Raw genomic sequence first — 18,363 nt, 5'->3', positions numbered from 1 at the left:
TTGCAAAATTGAGAACGGTAGTGGAGCTGATTTACCGTCGTTCTCAGTCAATCAGGATCTAGAGAAATCAGGATCTAACCGTTCTCGACAAAATGTTGAATAAAAATAAAAACGAATGGTCTGCATTATTGGTCATCAAACAGCTGCATGTATAAATTGGCTTCAAATTAACATATAAAAGCAAATGTGCAGTCAAAAATAACTTTCCCAGCACCAAGCTTTCAGAGTACTCCAATTTGTCAAGACGAAGGATGTACAACCATAGATTTATCAAGCCCGAAGTGCTAGATGGCGTACTTTTTCTGAGAAGTGTGCTGTGGTTAGGTAGGGAATCCTACCTAGGTCACGTGACATTACAATAGAATTTCAGCGCTTGGCAAATCAGAAACTTCGCGGGTTTTCGAAAACAATAGCAACAATATTTTTTCCGATATTCACTGTTTTTGCCTGCGATGGCTTAAAGCACGACATCTAGCCCTTCGGGCTTTATAAATCTATGCATGCAACCTGCAAACTATCATACAAAAATTCTCTCCACAGCAGAATGAACAGAAATATACCAGTGCATTTTTTAATTAGACTCGAGAGGAAATAAACCATTTTATTATTTTGTCAAACTATAGGAAATTGATTCATTATATAAACTATAGACTTATTTAATAAATGCATGACCAAAATACCTAATTAGCATCACACAGTGTAGTTAAGATGCCGTTGCGAAATAGTCCCGTTATATTCTAGTCTGCCATGTAATGCTAAACAACTAATTCAGACATAGTAGAGAGTTTAAGCAAAAAATAATTGTAGTATAACTGATATTATCCCGTAACGATTATCGTATTATCATATAACACCTATATTACTGTATTACACGGATTATAAACGACTCCAGTCTCGTTATAATCCAATGAGGCAGGTTGTTGTGTCCTTTCAACCAAGCGATTTTTATGAAAGTGACTGCTTTCCATAATAGAGAGGTGTACTTTTATTATAAGGACGATTTCATAAGACCACTAGGCTCAAATTTGGTCAAAACCTAGGAACAAATTCAGAACAAGCTGTGGCTTTAAAGACTTACAGTCGACTCTCGCTAATTCGATTTTTAGGGGGGCCAACATTTTTTTTCGAATTATAGAAAAATTCGATTTACAGAGAGTAATTGAAACCACTTTTCAGCTGAAGGGACCAACATTTTTGTTCGAATTACAGAAAGATTCGAATAATAGAGATTCGAATTAGAGAGATAGTTGACTGTATATCATTCGAAATCTGACGGTGAATTTTACTTTCAATCTATAGCGTTTGTGTGAAAACCACGACACAACTAAAGTAAGAAATACATCAACTTTCTGTTTATTATTTGAACTGGAATATTGATCCCCTCGGCTGGAAAGTCGTATGTTTGTAATTCGAATACTTCTCTAATTTGAAGAAAGTTCTTGCTTTAAAGGCCGGCTTTTTCGAGCGCGAGCTACAGTTTTATGACGTAATCTTTTTTTCAAACAAAAAGGATTGAAACCAAAAGGTGCAATCGCAGCGTGCGCAAGTGGAGACCGGACTTAAAATCGAATTAGTGAGTGGACTGCCTTTAAATCTTACAGGAGAATAACGTCTAGCCCTTCAACTACATTTCACTAGTGTGAGCCGTAAATCAAACTCATACCAAATTCAACAAAAATCATACCTCTATAATACACAGTGTTCTTGCTGTCAAGTGTTTGTACTAACTAATTGGAACGCGTTGAAAAAAGGATTACAGAAAGATTTAAACCCGTTTATTAAGAGACAATTGAAAAGTAAAATTCGATTGATGATTTTTTACGATCCTTATCTTGCTTTGAAAATATACGAGGTAGAAACACAGAAATCTCAAAAAAAAAACACTGGAAGAGATATTGCTAAGCAGAAATATGAAGTGGTGTCACAGAACTCTTAAACTAAAGGCTGGAAGGGATATTTATTGCAGAGACAGAAGAGCGAGGTGATGACACCGAACTCTTTAACAATACACTGGAAGAGATATTGCTAAGCAGAAAAGCGAAGTGGTGTCACAGAACTCTTAAACTAAAGGATGCGGGAAGGGATATTTCTTGCAGAATCAGAAGAGCGAGGTGATGACACCGAACTTTTTAACAATACACAAGAAGAGATATTGCTAAGCAGAGACAGAAAAACGAGATAATGACACATAATTCTTTAAAAACAATAGGCTGGAAGGGAAGCGATAAGCAGAGGCAGAAAAGCGAAGTTATGTCACAGTAATCTTGAAAAAAAGACTGGAATATATATCGCTATATTCAGAGGTAGGACAACGAGAGGCGATTACACCGTCGAAGACGCGTATTTCACAGAAAACTTGTCTAGTGAAATTCTCGAATGGTTAACCTGATATTCATCGTGTTTGCCGTAAAGTAAGGAAGAGCAAAGTGAAACATACCTTTAGAGCTAACAATACTTTTCGATAATCGATCATGCAACGAGCAATGATGTAAGTTCAACCAAACTTTTTTAAACCACTAAATATCCAGATGGATTTTCTTTTACTTTCTCTTTTGAAGAATAAGCCAGCCAGCCCTCAAATCTACAAAAATACAAAAAATAAACTCATAGATTAAATTCACTCCCACTAGATCAATCAAAGATTTTTATATAAGCACTGCACTAAAAAATACTCCTTCCTTCCTTAGCCATATCGATCAGTATGGTAGTGCTAAAAGTAAAAAAATATTGCCAAAACTGACTAGAATAGGGGAAAGAAAAATTAATTAAGATCTTGGTTGCTAGATTTTTCGATTCATCGAAACTTGGGGAATATCATGGATGGAAGTCAATGGAAGTCACATTAATATGCTTACAAAAAGTTATCGGGTAATCTGTCCACCCTGTTATCAAGATAATAATTCATTAAGTAGGGATCCCTCTTTTTCTAATTAAACTATTAATCAACGTTAATTGGGTTAATACTTTGCTTTACAAAACTTCAGAAGAGCCAAGACAGTTAGCTTGCTCGGGGACTTAATCTCTTGTGATCCTTTTTCCTTTTGTCTGATCAGGTAATGCCGAACTATAACGAGGTGTAGTTGAAAAGCAAAGATCTGCAAAAGCTTAGTAGCAGACAGCCAATCAAATTTGCCAGACTAGGTAACTGACGGAGACAACACACAGTTTATCTTTTGATTGATAAAGATTTCCAAGCAATTCCCCAAAGTAATTTTCCATCTTTCTTCCATGATAGTTTTCAGAGAGCAAAATCCTAACACATATGGAGTCAAGAAAGAGCCTCCAGCTGTCATATTTGTCATGACTTTTTCATCGGAATGTTCAGCAAGCTCAGATTTTTGGCGGTATAACAAAGAATGTTGGGAGACTTTGAAATCTTGGGTCCCAAATAATGTTTTGTTCGGGGGAAAGAACATTGGTTCCGTTGGAAGGTCTGATAAACCACTACTAGTAGAAGACAGCCAATCTATTTGTCAGGCAGACCGCTTATCTTTTGATTGATAAAGATTACCAAGCAATTTTCCGAAAGTAATTTTCCCAGACTTTTGGGGGAAAATTCATCTTTTTTCCAGACGTGTTTTCAGAGAGCTAAAAACACGGGTAATTTTCCCAGACTCAAAATGAAAATAGACCTTCTCTCTCTAATGAAAAACGATCAAATTGAAATCAAGTTTTAATTGAAAACGGTGCTCTTCAACAAAATTAGTATCGCGGAAACCAATAATGCTAGAATCCGATTTGTTCCGATTTGCTTTTTCCAGCTAGCACACAACATTGGTTCAACGTTCATCTAACGTTTCATGGACTTTGTGACTTTAGATTAACGTTGAAACAACGTTGTGTGCCAGCTGGGTTTTTACAACCTTTGCCAGGAAGATTACCCATTTTACTTATCACTAATCTGGTTCCCTTTAGGTGGTTGAGGCAACTAAATCAGAAAAGTTACATAATTTATTTAATCTTTCTGTCAAAGTTATTGCATATCTTGAATACCTCGTACTTCCCGTCTCCAATCTGATCTACTGTCAGGTTAGCCTAGACAACAACTTACCATCAGATTTATCCTAGTGACTGAATCAAACTAGCTTAGATTTCTGTCCAGTGTTTAATGTCCTTCAAATAAATCGACAAGAAGCTAAAGAATTAATCACCCTTATTTTCATGTTTGTTTAACCATAGAGAAAAAGGCATGGGTTGTATAGAGTTGATATTTTACGTGGATAGCCAAGTAATCTAGGACTTTTAGACAGTCTCTCGATTGTTTTCACGGGGTCAACGGCCAGCTGGCTCGGCTATCTATGAATGGAGCGATGGCCAAGTGGTTTATGGCGTCAGCATCTCAAACCAGGGGTTCGCGGCTCGAATCCCCACTCCTTCCAATGTTCCGTTCTGTTCATAGATAGCCGAACCGGCTGGCCGTGGACCCCGTGAAAACGATCGAAAGACTGCATAAGTCCTAGATTACTGGGGTATCCACGTAAAATATCGACTCTATCTATCTATACAACACTGACCTTTTGTTGACCTTTTGTTGATCCTTAATCTTTGAAAATGTAAAGGACAACCCAGATCAAATCTAAAACACTCCTCCAACATTAAACCATTCAAATCAAATGAAGAAACCATTCAACATTTTTTACTTCTTAATTATTAATCTCTAGAAGTTTAAAACCCAATCTGCTTAGAAATAGATAAAGATTACTTATAGCATTAATTACATTAGATTACCCGGTGTTAGTAATTACCCTTATAATCTTCAACTCAATTTACACTCATTTTCTTTATAAGAACCAGTGCATTTTTATTGAGGCTCGACGATGTCGATGCATGCTTGTTCAATGTTCTTATCTTTTGGCACTTTGGGCCTCAGATTGTTCATTTGCATCCTATTCTTATTTAGCGGCAAATATATTTTGCGTTTTATACTCTATTTTTACCACTTTGATCCTAAATTTGCTGGAAACTCAGCCATCCCAGTCTCAATTTTGTTCTTTTGGAGTTTTTTATCCATGTTGTTCTTATAAAATTGTTCTTATAAAAAAGTGTATCCAACATGTTGAACATGTTACGATAATTCGTAAAGCCTTACATATATGGCAACAGACATATAGCCACGTAATAGACATTGTTCCTAGTTTAAAAGAATTGCTTGAAAAGTCTAAAATATAAGGTCCTAAAGGCAGGAGCCGTAGAGAAAGCTTTGGTATGAAAAAGGTCAAACAGCTCAAATGCAGCCTTAAAAAGGTCGAAATTACCTACTACTGGGTTACCCAAACTACAGGGATAAGGCAGGATGGGGGAGGGGCAACTGACCCCCTCCGTATGCAACATAATAGCAAGTTTATGTATGAGAGTTTTTCTGCGGCGGAAATGGGTAGCTTCTGATTTGACTAGATCCTGAGCTACTGAGGACGGCGGTAAATCAGCATTTTTACCGTCCTTGATTTTACGTGTCAGAAGTGCAGATGATATGAAGTTTTTATAAAATACTTTAATAAGTAGTCATTTGAAGTGATAAAAATGACGCGTTCTTTAGAAAAAGTTACAAAATTGTTTTAGTACTGGTTAACGACTAATCAAATCAAATAAGAGCTTGTAAAAACTCCATCTCGTCCCCATAAGTGTGGGTTATCTATTCTCTTCAGCTTTCCCCTCAACCCCAGCCGGCACACAACGTCAAAACAACGTCCATTTGACATTCATAACGTCCAAATAACGTTAAAACAACGTTGTGTGCCAGCTGGGACAGTCCTCAAAAGTGTAAATACTCCTTACACTGTAAAACATGTAGAAACAACCATATAATTTGTTTTATATCATAACCCATTATAGCCCATTATAGCTACTGGTATTACATACCTATAATACCAAAACTTTCAGCTTTCAAAAATTGAACTCGTTTTTCAAGATTTCAAGCTATCGTCTTAACTTCAAACGTAAGCCGAACAGACGGTTCTTAAGAGTTTAAATCTATGTTATTGTTTTTGATTCCATTACGTTATTATTCCAAGTAAATTATCGACTCGAACACGTCCGAACAGGAGACACAAAGATGAGCTGATACCAAATTTTGGTAAAGATGGATTCCGAGGCGCACAAACCAACTCGTTCTTTTACAGGAGTATACCAAACTGGAATAGATTACCAAGATACGTTGTAGAGGCAAAGACTGTCAAAATCTTTAAAGAAAGACTCAACGAAGCTTGGAAAAAACATCCGAAAAGATTCGAGACAAGACAATTGTAATCAAGATCCGGTTCTCAGAGGCCCTCGTGTGCCTTGAACTTGTATACATTATTATTATTATTATTATTGTTATCTTCCTAATTTAACTTTTTTACATCATTATGGACTCGATGCAAACTTAGTAATTAAGTAGTACATCTGCAGTTGGAGGCAGGAGGCTCCTCTTTTCGATAGCAATCTACCTGAAGGTAAGGGGATGCGCCTATCTTCCTCCCTGGACTGTTTCACTTACCATTAATCCCCCTCCATCTTTTAATGCTGAGCACCAAGCAGATGCATTAATACCATCTTTGACCCGGCCAGGGATTGAACCCACAACATTGCACTCCATAGCCGAATGTACTACCTTTGGAATACGGGCGGATTAATTGAATTATAATATACATAACATTACAGAATCGATGTACAAAACCACCATATGTTTCGGCGGGCTGTTCTGTTTCGGAGGATAACAATACAGAACAACCCTGTTTCGATGGACTGAAATACAGAACAGCCCTGTTTCGGAGAACTACAATAAAGAACAGCCCTGTTTCGGAGGATAACAATACAAAACAGCCCTGTTTCGGAGGATAACAACGAAGAACACCCTGTTTCGGAGGATAACAATACAGAACAGCCCTGTTTCGGAGGATAGCCATACAGAACAACCCTGTTTCGGAGGATAGCAACACAGAACAGCCCTGTTTCGAAGAACTACAATAAAGAACAGCCCTGCTTCGGAGGATAACAATAGAGGACAGCCCTGTTGTTCTGAAGATTAGTAGGCGGGAGTCGGAGCACGAAACATGCCGTCTTTAAAAAAAACGTGTATTTGAGGGACCTGTCAATATCGCCTCCCTATCGAATCGTAGCCCCCTTTCTGAAAGTAACAAAATAAACTCCTGAAAATCTGGGCTCATCCATTTAAAATTATTTTTATAGGATGGATGTTTTCTTGGTCGGTTTGCAGTGTACAAAAAAGATAACATTGACCTGCGAATTCGATAAATTGTTTTTGCATGTACTAACTATCTGACAATCAAATACCAAATACGTTTTTCTAGATAGCATATGCAAATCCGCCAAACTAATTACCATTTTGATCGAGAACAAAGAATTTAAAAGATGGAGATTTAAATCCATTTTCCAACAAGTGGACATTTCAAAGTGCGGTACATATTTGAAACACGAAGGAGGGGCTCTTCATACAGGGCCGCTTTTACTTGAATACCATATTTAGGCCCGTTTAGATGCAAAATCCAGACATTTTATAAACAAAGTCTAGATACATTAGCAGTCGCGTAATTATGTGAAAATGGTCATTAAGAGTCGTTATTTGTTTTTAAACACGATTTCGAGGTCTCGTAAGACCAGTATAAAAAGAGGCCATTTTACTGGCAGATTTCACTTTTCATCAAGAAGAGATCCTTGTAGACTGGAAAGAAGAATCAAGATTTTCAAGTAGAGGATTCCATCTAAAATAGAGGTAACTTTTTTAACTATATTAGTAACCGTTAGGATCCGTAACATCTTTAGATTTTTAGGACTCGACCATAGGTGATTAGTTCGAAAGCAGATAGAATTTCTAGTAACCCTTAGGGTGGAAAAAGGGTAGGTATGAACGATCATTTTATCTATATATTAATAGCCGTAGTCTGTATGTCTGTTTTCTGTTTTCTGTGTGTCACTTTCGTTTTGGCAAGCAATTTTTTTGTTCTCGATAAGTTTGTTTTGATTGACAGATCGGATAAAGCTTGGTTTAGACTTTATTCAGCCTTTGTTTTGAAATTTAAGGCCCATCTACATTTAGTAATCTTATTTTTGTAGAAGCCGACTGGACCTAGGTCGGAAAAAGATTTTCAAGAGCGAAGCGTGCAAAATAACTGCTTGCAGAGTCGTTTCAAACGACACTGGTACAGTAAATGATGGTCTTGCTGATAACTTTTGATTTAAGGGTTCTGACCATAGTCGGAAAATTGATTTTATAGTATTTGAACATAAAAGTTATATTTTAGGTTCTTTAACACTTTTAACAAAGAATTGCCTTTATAAATTGCTTTTTAATCAAATCTCTTAACCCTTTAAGTGCCACGGTTATTTGTTTCTAAGTTTTTAAAGAAAATCGCTAGTTCAAACTTTAAAGGCTTATATCTCCGGATCTAGAAGGAGCTAGAAGCTCGTTTATAGTCCGTTGGATAGCTTAAAGTCTCCGCTATCTTTTAGGCGTCTTCGGCACCGCCCAATTTAGGAAGGGCGGTGGCTAAGGGGGGAGGAGGTAGGTAAGGGAAAGTAAATGAATGATAATCAAAATGTTAAAAAAGAGGATTTTTATCAATTTTTTTTGCCTTTTTAGCTTAAAATCTCGCTGAGAAGACTTTTTTTTGCTTGGCCATGAAGCCCAATCCGATTCCTACGAGTTAGACCAAAAATGACGATTTCTAACTCAAACTCGGCATTACAAGAGGACTTCGCCCTCCTTCATAGCTCCTAAAAGACGTTATAAGTGCCAATGTCGTTAATAATATGTTGCATTACCTTCTTTTATAAAAAGTGCAAAGTTTTGATGGGTAATAAATCTTTTTGTTTCAAAATTTTTTTTAAACTGTCTGCAAAGAATTGAACTCTTTTAAATTTTTTGGAAAATTTTTATAAATTAATGCATCAATTTTATGGCCGTTTTTCTACAATCAGTGCCATATTATATTGGCACTTTTGGCTAATTTATCATTTTTCGAAAATTGAAGTTCGAGCGAGAATGTCAATTTCAGGCCTTCAACTTGATTTCATCGATTATTTCGATCTGGGAAGGATTTATTGGTTTCTAGGCTATATTTCAAGCCCTACTGGACCAGTTTTGAACTTTTGGATCCTCAGTCTTAAGTCTAGCGTTAAAACTACACCCTTCGTACCTACAATAAAGGTCATAATATATTGAGAATGTAGGTTATTTTATCGTTTTTCAGAATTTAAAGTTCTGGCGAGAAAGTTGATTTTGGGCTATTTCTTTAATTTAATCGAATATTTCAATTTGGGAGGGGTTGGCAGATTTCCAGGCTATATTCTGAGTCTTATTGGACTATTTTTGAACTTTTGGATCCTCAGATCCTAAGGTCATAAGTCTTGAGTCTCATGTTAAAACTACTCAGAGTTAAAACTCTACCCTTCCAACCTATTTTCAGAGCACTTAAGTACAAATCGATTGTGGTTCAAAAACTTCCCGGTGGATTTCCCTTTTTTCTCAAATATGATGACCTTGATTGTACATTAGAGCACTTACAAATCGATTGCGGTTTCAAAACACCCCGGTGAATTTCCCTTTTGTGCCAAGTATTTTTTCACTGATTTAATTTACCATTTTTCTGAAAAACTAGAAAATGTTGATTTCTGCTCTGCGGGGGTCCCAAATTACATGAAAACCTTCTAAATTTGTTTTAATGCATGATTTGGGCCATTTTGAAGCGTTTGCTACTGACCAAAATCATTTTTTTGTGAAATATTTAACTTTTTAAAAAGGTCCAATTTACGAGGAGTCAAAAACGTAAAAGTTTCAGAAAACTTTGACTTTTTTTCGAGTTTTAGCCCCTAAAATTGACAAAAGGGGAATTTTGAGCCCGAAAAATTGCTTGAAACTTGAAATTAGACCCCCTGCTAAGCAGAAATTGGCATTTTTCAGTTTCTCAGACAATCAGTGCCATAACATATTGGCGCTTTTGGCTAATTTACCATTTTTTGAAAATTGAAGTTCGAGCGAGAATGTCAATTTCAGGCCTTCAACTTGATTTCATCGATTATTTCGAGCTGGGAGGGATTTATTGGTTTCTAGGCTATATTTCAAGCCCTACTGGACCATTTTTGAACTTTTGGATCCTAAGGTCCTAAGTCTTAAGTCTAGAGTTAAAACTGTACCCTCCGTACCTACTTTAGAGCACTTCCAAATCGATTGTAGCTTTTTTCGAAAATTGAGCTCCGTCACATTTTGGCCATTGCCATTTTGCATCATTGTGCCAAAAATCAGAAAAAGCTAATGAGCCAATCCTGAGAAAAGCTGGTAACAGACAGACGAACGAACGGACGGACGGGTAATCTATAGGACCTCCGAGTGTAGGTCCAGAAATTGGGATGCAAAATTGGCCAAAAAGCATTATTTTCAAGATAAGATTTTGAAGCAAATAAGCTTTTAGAAAAATTTTCCGAAAAAATAATTTTAGTTCAGTAAAAGATACACACCATCTACTGCAAAAATCTTTTCAAAATGTTTTTTCTTCGCGCCGAAAATAAGCTCTTCAAAGTTGTAATAATTTTTTTCGTTAAAGTCTTCATTTTCTTCTTCATCAATTTTTTTCATTGCAATTCTTAAATTTCCAGACTCGCGGATAATTGGCCTAACAGAATATGTATAACATGCCACAGTTTTGTGAGCTACATCAAGTAGAACTTTATATTTTGTAAGTGGTAAATATTAAAAATTCACTATGGTCAGAGCTCCTTAAACAAGAAATTATGTCACGGGGGGACAGTGCACGATCCAAATATGGTTAAAAATAAGACACCTAGTGAGGGTTAGAGTCACCCGTTGTAGAGATTTCTTCTTCTTTTTTAATGGTTTTTTTAAGCCAGCTCTAACATCCAAAGGACTTTTAGTGCGTTTTTCGATTTCGCAAGCAATGTTTTGTTCTCGATAAGTTTTGTTTTGATTGACAGATCGGATAGAGCCTGGTTTAGACTTTATTCAGCCTTTGTTTTGAAATTTAAGGCCTATTTACATTTATTAATTTAATAACATAAAATGCTGAGTGGGTATCGGCCTTAAATCAAAACATAAAAATTAAAAAGTTTGTCGATCAATAACAGCATTCAAAAAAAGCGATGAAAAGCAAGAAAAGAAATTAGTCCATCTTTTTCTTCATATAAAAACATTCAAGTGGCTGATACTGTTAAAAACTGAGTACGTCATTTTACATGTTTAAATTCGAAAAGTTATGACAAGGATTAAAAAAATCAGTTTAGAATCGGTTAGTGTAAAACACAGGTCACAGGTGTTGACAGGTCAACAGTTGTTAATGTCAAAAATATAATTCCAAAGGTATTTTATTGATCTAGAACTATTTTAAAGCTAAAAATCTACCCACGTGCTTACCACGTGATTTCGCGTTTTGTGCTGTGTATAACACGGACCTGTATTATAATATATTACATCTATATCACACATGTAAAAAAATTATCTTTTCAATGTTATACGCATGTTACGTATGTTATATACAAAGAATAGGGTTGTTTTAAAAGGTGGTGCCGCACCATAGGGTACTTGGTGTACCTTATGGTCTACCCCGAAAAAAACTTACAGACCAGATTGGAAAATAATACGAAAAATATTTTCTCCAACCGCATGTCATTTAAAGCATTTCATTAGTCTACAATTATGTAATCTTTGATCAAAATGATGGAAACTCACATGTGGTCTTTTGATGCAACAAAAAAGCAGGCTGTCTAACCGCAATCAGAAAATATCGGGAAATAACATAAACAATACGTTTCCTAACCCCAATTTCATCATGGATATTCTTAACTTTTTTGAGAAAATCATCCTAAAATATTCTTAAAGCATTCTTAGATTAGGATCCTAATTCAGACGAGATTTAACATTTAGTACAAACGTCTCAAAATTCCATGACGGTGATATTCTTAGCATATTCTTAATTATTTGGCCATTTTCATCATGGACATTCTTATAAAGTGCATTCTTATGAGATTCTTCCACGCATGGTATATAAAACAAGAAAATGTTGTTTTTTCAGCGAAATTTTATTCAGGAACCATTGTTATTGATATTGGGAAGTATTTAAGGCTTGAACAGTCAGTTTAGCTACGAAGATAGTAAGTTGTCATGATGTGGGAATGAGAAATCAGGGTAGACCATAAGGTACACCATTGGGGTACCCCATGGTGCGGCACCACCTTTTAAACAACCCCAAAGAATAAAAAAATATTCGAATATCGATCTCACCTTTGCTTTAAACAGCCCCCTAACAGGGAAATAGCTATTTCACAATCACTATGTCATATCTCATTTTATCCCCAGCATAATCTTGGGTACGATAACAAGAATTGATGAAAATAGCGTCAATGAGATTATATTCTATAAATAATTCAATATTTTTATCCCCTCCTTTGTATTTTTGATAAATTAACGTCACTATTTTCATCTCTCTAAAACAGCTCTCTTTGAGTATTTGTTGTTTTCAAAACCTGTCAATCTATATCCACTTGCAGCGTCAGCATCCTATTATGTATGAAGAATATTTTATTGTTAATTGGTGTACAGAACCTCATAACTTTGAGATAACATCATTATTTACATAATTTAAGTGTCATTTGTTGTCAATATTTGGGGTTGATGATTTGTCGTATATTAAGTCTTCTAAATAAAATATTTTGATATTACATTTCCATTACATATAATATTTTCAAAAACTTATGTTATGAGTTGTATGTTACGAGTGTTTCACAGTTTTCCGGTCTGTAATTTGTATGAACTGTAACCTGTGACCCGTGACCTGTGACCCGTGAACTGTGACCCGTGACCCGTGAGCTGTGTTTTACACTAACCGATTTAGAATTGACTTATTTATCTTTTTAAGGTACATGTACATCTTTTTTCCGATTTTTTGTCAAAAAAAATTTTTCAATCAAAGTGGAAGAAAAGTTACTGGATTTCATTTTGGTAAAATCGCGATCTTAAAATCTTTTTTTGATCCAGAGTTATAACCATTTAAATTTCAAAACAAAGTTCGTCTTATGATGGATTATTTACTCAAATAATTGTCTCTTTCGGAAACAACAAAGACAAAAGAGAGAATTCAGCTGATGCTTATTCTCACCTCTATTGAATAGTAATATTTTTGACACATTTCACTGATTACTCAAATAAACAGCAATCATCTCGTTAAAAATTTCAAATTGATGTAGAAAAAAACGAAATTTTACCACACCATACTATATCTTTTAACGAAGTTAAATTCACCCATAGCATTTAGATAACCCATAGCATTTAGATATCGACTTCATTCTTTTTTTATGAGATTCCCAAAAGATCAAACTTAAAAAGTGTCTTAGGATTTAATTTCTAACCGAGTTGTTTTTCCTCAATTTACAGATAACTGAAAAAAATCACATTTAAATTTACTTTTTTATCGATATTTTTACAGAATTTAGGATTTATAGAGTTAAAGTCAATTCCAAAAAAATCCCAAGACACTTTTTTAGTTCAATCTATTGGGAACATAGTATCGAAATTATTTTTTCAAAATTCAAAAGCTATGGGTGACTTTAACTTCTTTGAAGTAGGTAAGGTTAAAATTCTTAAGATTTTAATTATATCCTGCCCAGTTTTTTTAAATTTAGCTGAAACTTTTACCATTAGAAAGAGAATATTATTGGCTTTCAGAAAATATATACTTTTGATATATAAAAATTTGTTGTTCTAAAGATATGATCAATTAAAGAAAATGTGTCAAGAAAGGTGAACACCTTAAATCTGATAAAAACTAAGTTGCACTATTCTTTGTGGCTTTCCCGCTTTTTCCTGAAGAATTGTCATTTCTACATTTCACTCCTGCTCTTTACCATGACATTTTCTCTAATTGTCGAAAACTGGACGGCGTATTTAGTGCGAGCGACAAAAAGATTTCCCGGGGAGGGTTCGAGGGTTAGAGTCAAACTTTGAAGATATCTTTTTATTCATTTGATCGTTTTTTAAACCAGCTTCAACATCAAAAGGACTTTTAGTGCGTTCAGCTACGGCTTAACCGGCGTGCGACAGCAGGTAATAGCTAGTTACTTATTATTGCCAACCCAAAAAAATATCAGCGTTTTGATTGGTCGAGAGCATCGAGATATTTGCGATATTTCATATTTCTTTAGTCTGGAAATATGACCGCGTTGACTTTTGGGGGACTGGGTAAGCGGCGGGAGAAAAATCAAAACAAAACAGCCAAAAAGAACTGACTTTCAGAGAAACTGGCTTGGGAATCAGAGGGAAAAAGGCAACAAAATTATGTTCAGATTAACTTCCAATTTGGAGTTCTTCCATAAAAGACACTAAAATCAAATCTGATGAACTAAGAATTTATTATAAAACTACTTGACACGACCCAAATATTTTCAACTTTTGGCAAATTTGTGATAACCAAACAGTTTTTTATCAATGCATACGAAAAAAACTTGAGATTCTTGAATATTTGCAAATAAAATTTCCCATAACATAACAAAGAAAGTGAAATGTCTTGTATGTTGTATTAAACCAAATGACGAGTGATTTTTATAAAAGTTCTCTCCTAATTCTCGTTCTCAACAACGTAGTAGTCTACGTCCTTGACTTTTCAACTCAACAATCATTACATCTTCCTTCTAAAATTCGAAACATTTAGAGCTTGACGATAATCAAGAAAATATCCAAATTGTTTTACTGTTCAAAAAATGTTGTTCTTTAACCATTATTACAAGCATATATTTCCAACGTGGGACTCCTTTCCTCTGCTATTCTTTCCCATGGCCATGTCATCGAAACAAAAACATCGAAAAAGACTGAATGTTATCAATCTGTTTAATCCAATGATGGAGGGTTTCTTCTCTATCGAAACAATACATCATCTGCGTTTTGAATTATCAATCTAGAAACTTTCAAATACGTACTAGTTATCGCATGACTTCGAGTGCAATACGAGAAATATTTCACGAGTTCCGAGATTTTTCCGTGGAACGAGTAAAATATCGAGTATTGCACGAGAAGTCATGTGATAACTAATTTATTGTCTTCTTTTTGTTTTAAAACTTACTTCCGCCTTCTTCTGCTTCTGTGTAGTTTCAAAAGTTTTTATTCGAAAATCTAATTCGAACGTTAGATTCGAACAAAAACATTCGATAACTTCCCGCCGAAAATATTCACACAAAAACAAAACTTTTTCGATCATTTTCAATCCAGAAGTTTTGTTTTGAAGAGTTGCAGATATTTCAGAGAATTTTTTTGAGTCGACAATAAATTAGTTATCACATGACTTCTCGTGCAATACTCGATATTTTACTCGTTCCGAGATTTCACCAATATTTTTCCTCGCCTAAAGGCTCGGAAAAATATTACGGAAAAATCTCGGAACTCGTGAAATATTTTTCGTATTGCACTCGAAGTCATGCGATAATTAGTATTTATTACTTATTCAAATTTTCATTTCAGTTTTAGTGATGTCAACACCAAAGTCATATGCAGAAATAGTTGAGATTTTCAAAAAAATCGGTATCAACGATCCTGAAAAACTTTCGGACGCTGACATCGAATCATTTGCCAAAAAATATGCAGGCGGGGAGCTATCTGATAACGATATCGAAATGTTCTGTGAAGTGAGAAAGAAAAACAAAACACACGAACAAATACCTGTTCCTGATCTACCAGAAAATCAACCTCTGACAAAGCAAGACTTTCAAGATCTTCCCAACCTTGATGTCGACAGCAGATTGTCATTAATCCAAGGTGATATCGATGAGGTAGGTCGTCAACCAATTGACTTTTCAACGATGACTGCTGCTGATTGGATGAGAGTCATTGTAGACTGCAATATGATCTATGCTCGAATCTTCAAAAATCTAGGTAGCGGTTTGTCAGACCTTCCCACGGAACCAATGTTCTTTCCCCCGAACAAATCATTGTTTGGAACCCAAGATTTCAAAGTCTCCCAACATTCTTTGTTATACCGCCAAAAATCTGAGCTTGCCGAGCATTTCGATGAAAAAGCCGTCATGACAAATATCACAGCTGGAGGTTCTTTCTCAACGCCTTGGGTATCTGGAGGTGCTGAATATTCACACGCAACGCAAAATCGAACAGCTGAGGTAGGTTCAAAGGTTACATCTGTGTTCAAGGTTGAAAGTCCTGTCGGTGAATTCACTTTACCTTCTCCATCAGAGTTGGCAGAATCTCAAATGAAGATCAACGACAACTTTGGGAATTTTGTAAAAGATTACATTGAGCAACATGAGGACTGTACAAAAGAAGAAGTGGTCAAGGAAATGACCAGACGGTTTGGAGATGTCGTTCCTCGACGAGCGACAATTGGAGTTGCCTGTTATACCACACAAACGACTTCAATTGAAGAAACCCAAAGTCTTGAATCTGTCTCTGATTCCTTCAAATCCAGTGTGACTTCCAAATTCGCTTGTTTTGGTGCAAGTGCCAACGCCGGTGGTGGTTCCAGCGAATCAGGTGAGACAGGTGATGAAAGTCAAGAGAATAGCTATGCTTTTGCTGCCATCGCTGGAAATCTTCCTGACCCAAGTAATCCGATGTCAATTGGTAATTATCGAAGTATACCGAGCAGTTGGAGGATCATACATTTAGGAGATGAATTGACCCCAGTATACGATTATCTCAGCGGAGACGCAAAGGATAAATTGAACAGCTGTAAGTATATTTTTTCTTTGACATTCAATGAAAAGATTTTTCTTCCAACCATTAAATCAATAGAAACAATGGATATACTTTTTTACTCGTCATTTTCACCAGTGAAGGATGTCAACCATATACGACATATACATATACGTGTGTGAAATTCTTTTTTGATGACGCGCGGGTGGTTGGTTCTGATTTTAAAGCTGTGACTGTAAGTAAGGTTGTAGAACTAATACCTTGTCAAAGTTTCACGTCCGTAACACTTTTCAATGTTGAGATTTACACACTGTCTGTAAAATACAAGATACCAGCAGGAGGCAAAAAAGCCCCCTAAAAAAACATATTGCCGTGCAAAATTTGAACAGAAAAAGCGAACGTGAAAAAAGTCAAGGGGGTCCTCTCTTTCGCATTTTATGGAACGATGACGTCATCGGGTGGAGATAATGCATATATAAAATTGATCAAATCTTATTTTTAGTGGGTGGAGCTGATACCCTTTTCCAGAACGAATATATTGACCCAGGGAAGAAGAAAATATCAATGAATGGAAAATATGAAGTTTTCATGCGAGAAGACGGCAACTTACAAATCCTTGGTCCAAATGGTGAAGTACGATGGGAAACTGCCAGTTCATGTGCCCCTAATGAGTTGAAAGGAGCTACGATAGATCTCAATGGAGTGTTATTCGTAAATGATATTCACTTTGCGCCTGTCTGGAGTTGCCCAGATAAATGGGGAGCATTATTCATGGTGATTGAAGATGATGGGTACTGGAGAGGATATAAGAATGGGGAGGTTGTTTATCAATTTCCAGAAAACTAAGAAAACTGAAATGTTAAATTACGCATTTTTGTGACTACCAAAGTTTCCAATTATTTTAAAATGGATTAATTTTCACGTGTACTTTTTTCGCGCATTTGCGTCTTTTTCAATAGATTTTCTTTCTTAATTTTCGCCAAATTAACACACGCAAAAAATTTGAAAGGTAATGAATAGAGACCGCAAAATATATGCGTATGTTATCAAGAAAATTAAGAGCTTATAATCTTAAAAAATAGCAAAGACTTTGAGATCATGAATTATTATTAAAAAATGATTTAGCATTTAAAAACTACTTTTAAAACTTTCAGTGGTTTAACTTATATATATCTTCACTTTTTCTACGTATTTGTCAGTAACCGCAAATTTTTGAGGAACCTTAAAATGAGTTTTGAAAAATGCTTTAGAATTAGAAGTCCAAACTTTTACATTGTGAATGAGTCATTCAATCAAGTCTGATCTATATAATTATGGTTAGAATTCATATAAATAAAAATCAACCACTAATCAATCAATACAACCATCTTTTCACCAAAGAACGAATTTCCGTGTTGTTTTAATTATTTTAATCTCTATCAAACTTTATCCGATTTTTTTTTGGACACACTGTATTTTACCTACTTTAATGGGATAAAATTTCGAGGGGAATTAATTTCGCGGGTGGCACTATTGGGTGGCAATATTTTCACGCTTTTGTATCTTTATACTTTCAAATCAATGTTGGTTGTTGAAATACACATTATTTGCGCTATTTTGATGCAAGTAACTATTCAAAAAGTATTTATTTGACATATTTTAAGTTTTGATTAGAAAGGATTCGTGGATGAGGCCTTTCCAAATTTCCATTGGGATTTAATTTCGCGGATTTTCGCAGATGA

The 18,363-nt window shown here is 35.4% G+C and overlaps 1 protein-coding gene across 1 annotated transcript; it reads left to right on the top strand.

The window, feature by feature from the left end:
* Positions 1 to 7,584: 7,584 nt before the first annotated feature.
* LOC136800266 (uncharacterized) lies at positions 7,585 to 17,580 on the top strand. Its single transcript, XM_067056890.1, has 3 exons — positions 7,585 to 7,714; positions 15,458 to 16,678; positions 17,145 to 17,580. The coding sequence occupies exons 2-3, from the start codon at positions 15,466 to 15,468 to the stop codon at positions 17,486 to 17,488; spliced, it is 1,557 nt and encodes a 518-aa protein (XP_066912991.1). The 5' UTR covers positions 7,585 to 7,714; positions 15,458 to 15,465; the 3' UTR covers positions 17,489 to 17,580.
* The last annotated feature ends 783 nt before the right edge of the window (positions 17,581 to 18,363 follow it).

This window comes from Clytia hemisphaerica, unplaced genomic scaffold (assembly GCF_902728285.1).
Source record: "Clytia hemisphaerica strain Z4C2 unplaced genomic scaffold, Clytia hemisphaerica genome assembly, whole genome shotgun sequence".
Taxonomy (NCBI): domain Eukaryota; kingdom Metazoa; phylum Cnidaria; class Hydrozoa; order Leptothecata; family Clytiidae; genus Clytia; species Clytia hemisphaerica.
Note: the sequence above shows the minus strand (reverse complement) of the source record. Positions and strands in the feature narration are given on the sequence as shown.

What these genes read in the sequence shown, in the direction of transcription:
- LOC136800266 (XM_067056890.1), top strand. Translation starts at nt 15,466, where the DNA reads ATGTCAACACCAAAGTCATATGCAGAAATAGTTGAGATTTTCAAAAAA. An exon ending in AAAGGATAAATTGAACAGCT is followed by an intron (nt 16,679 to 17,144) that starts GTAAGTATATTT and finishes TCTTATTTTTAG; the next exon opens with TGGGTGGAGCTGATACCCTT.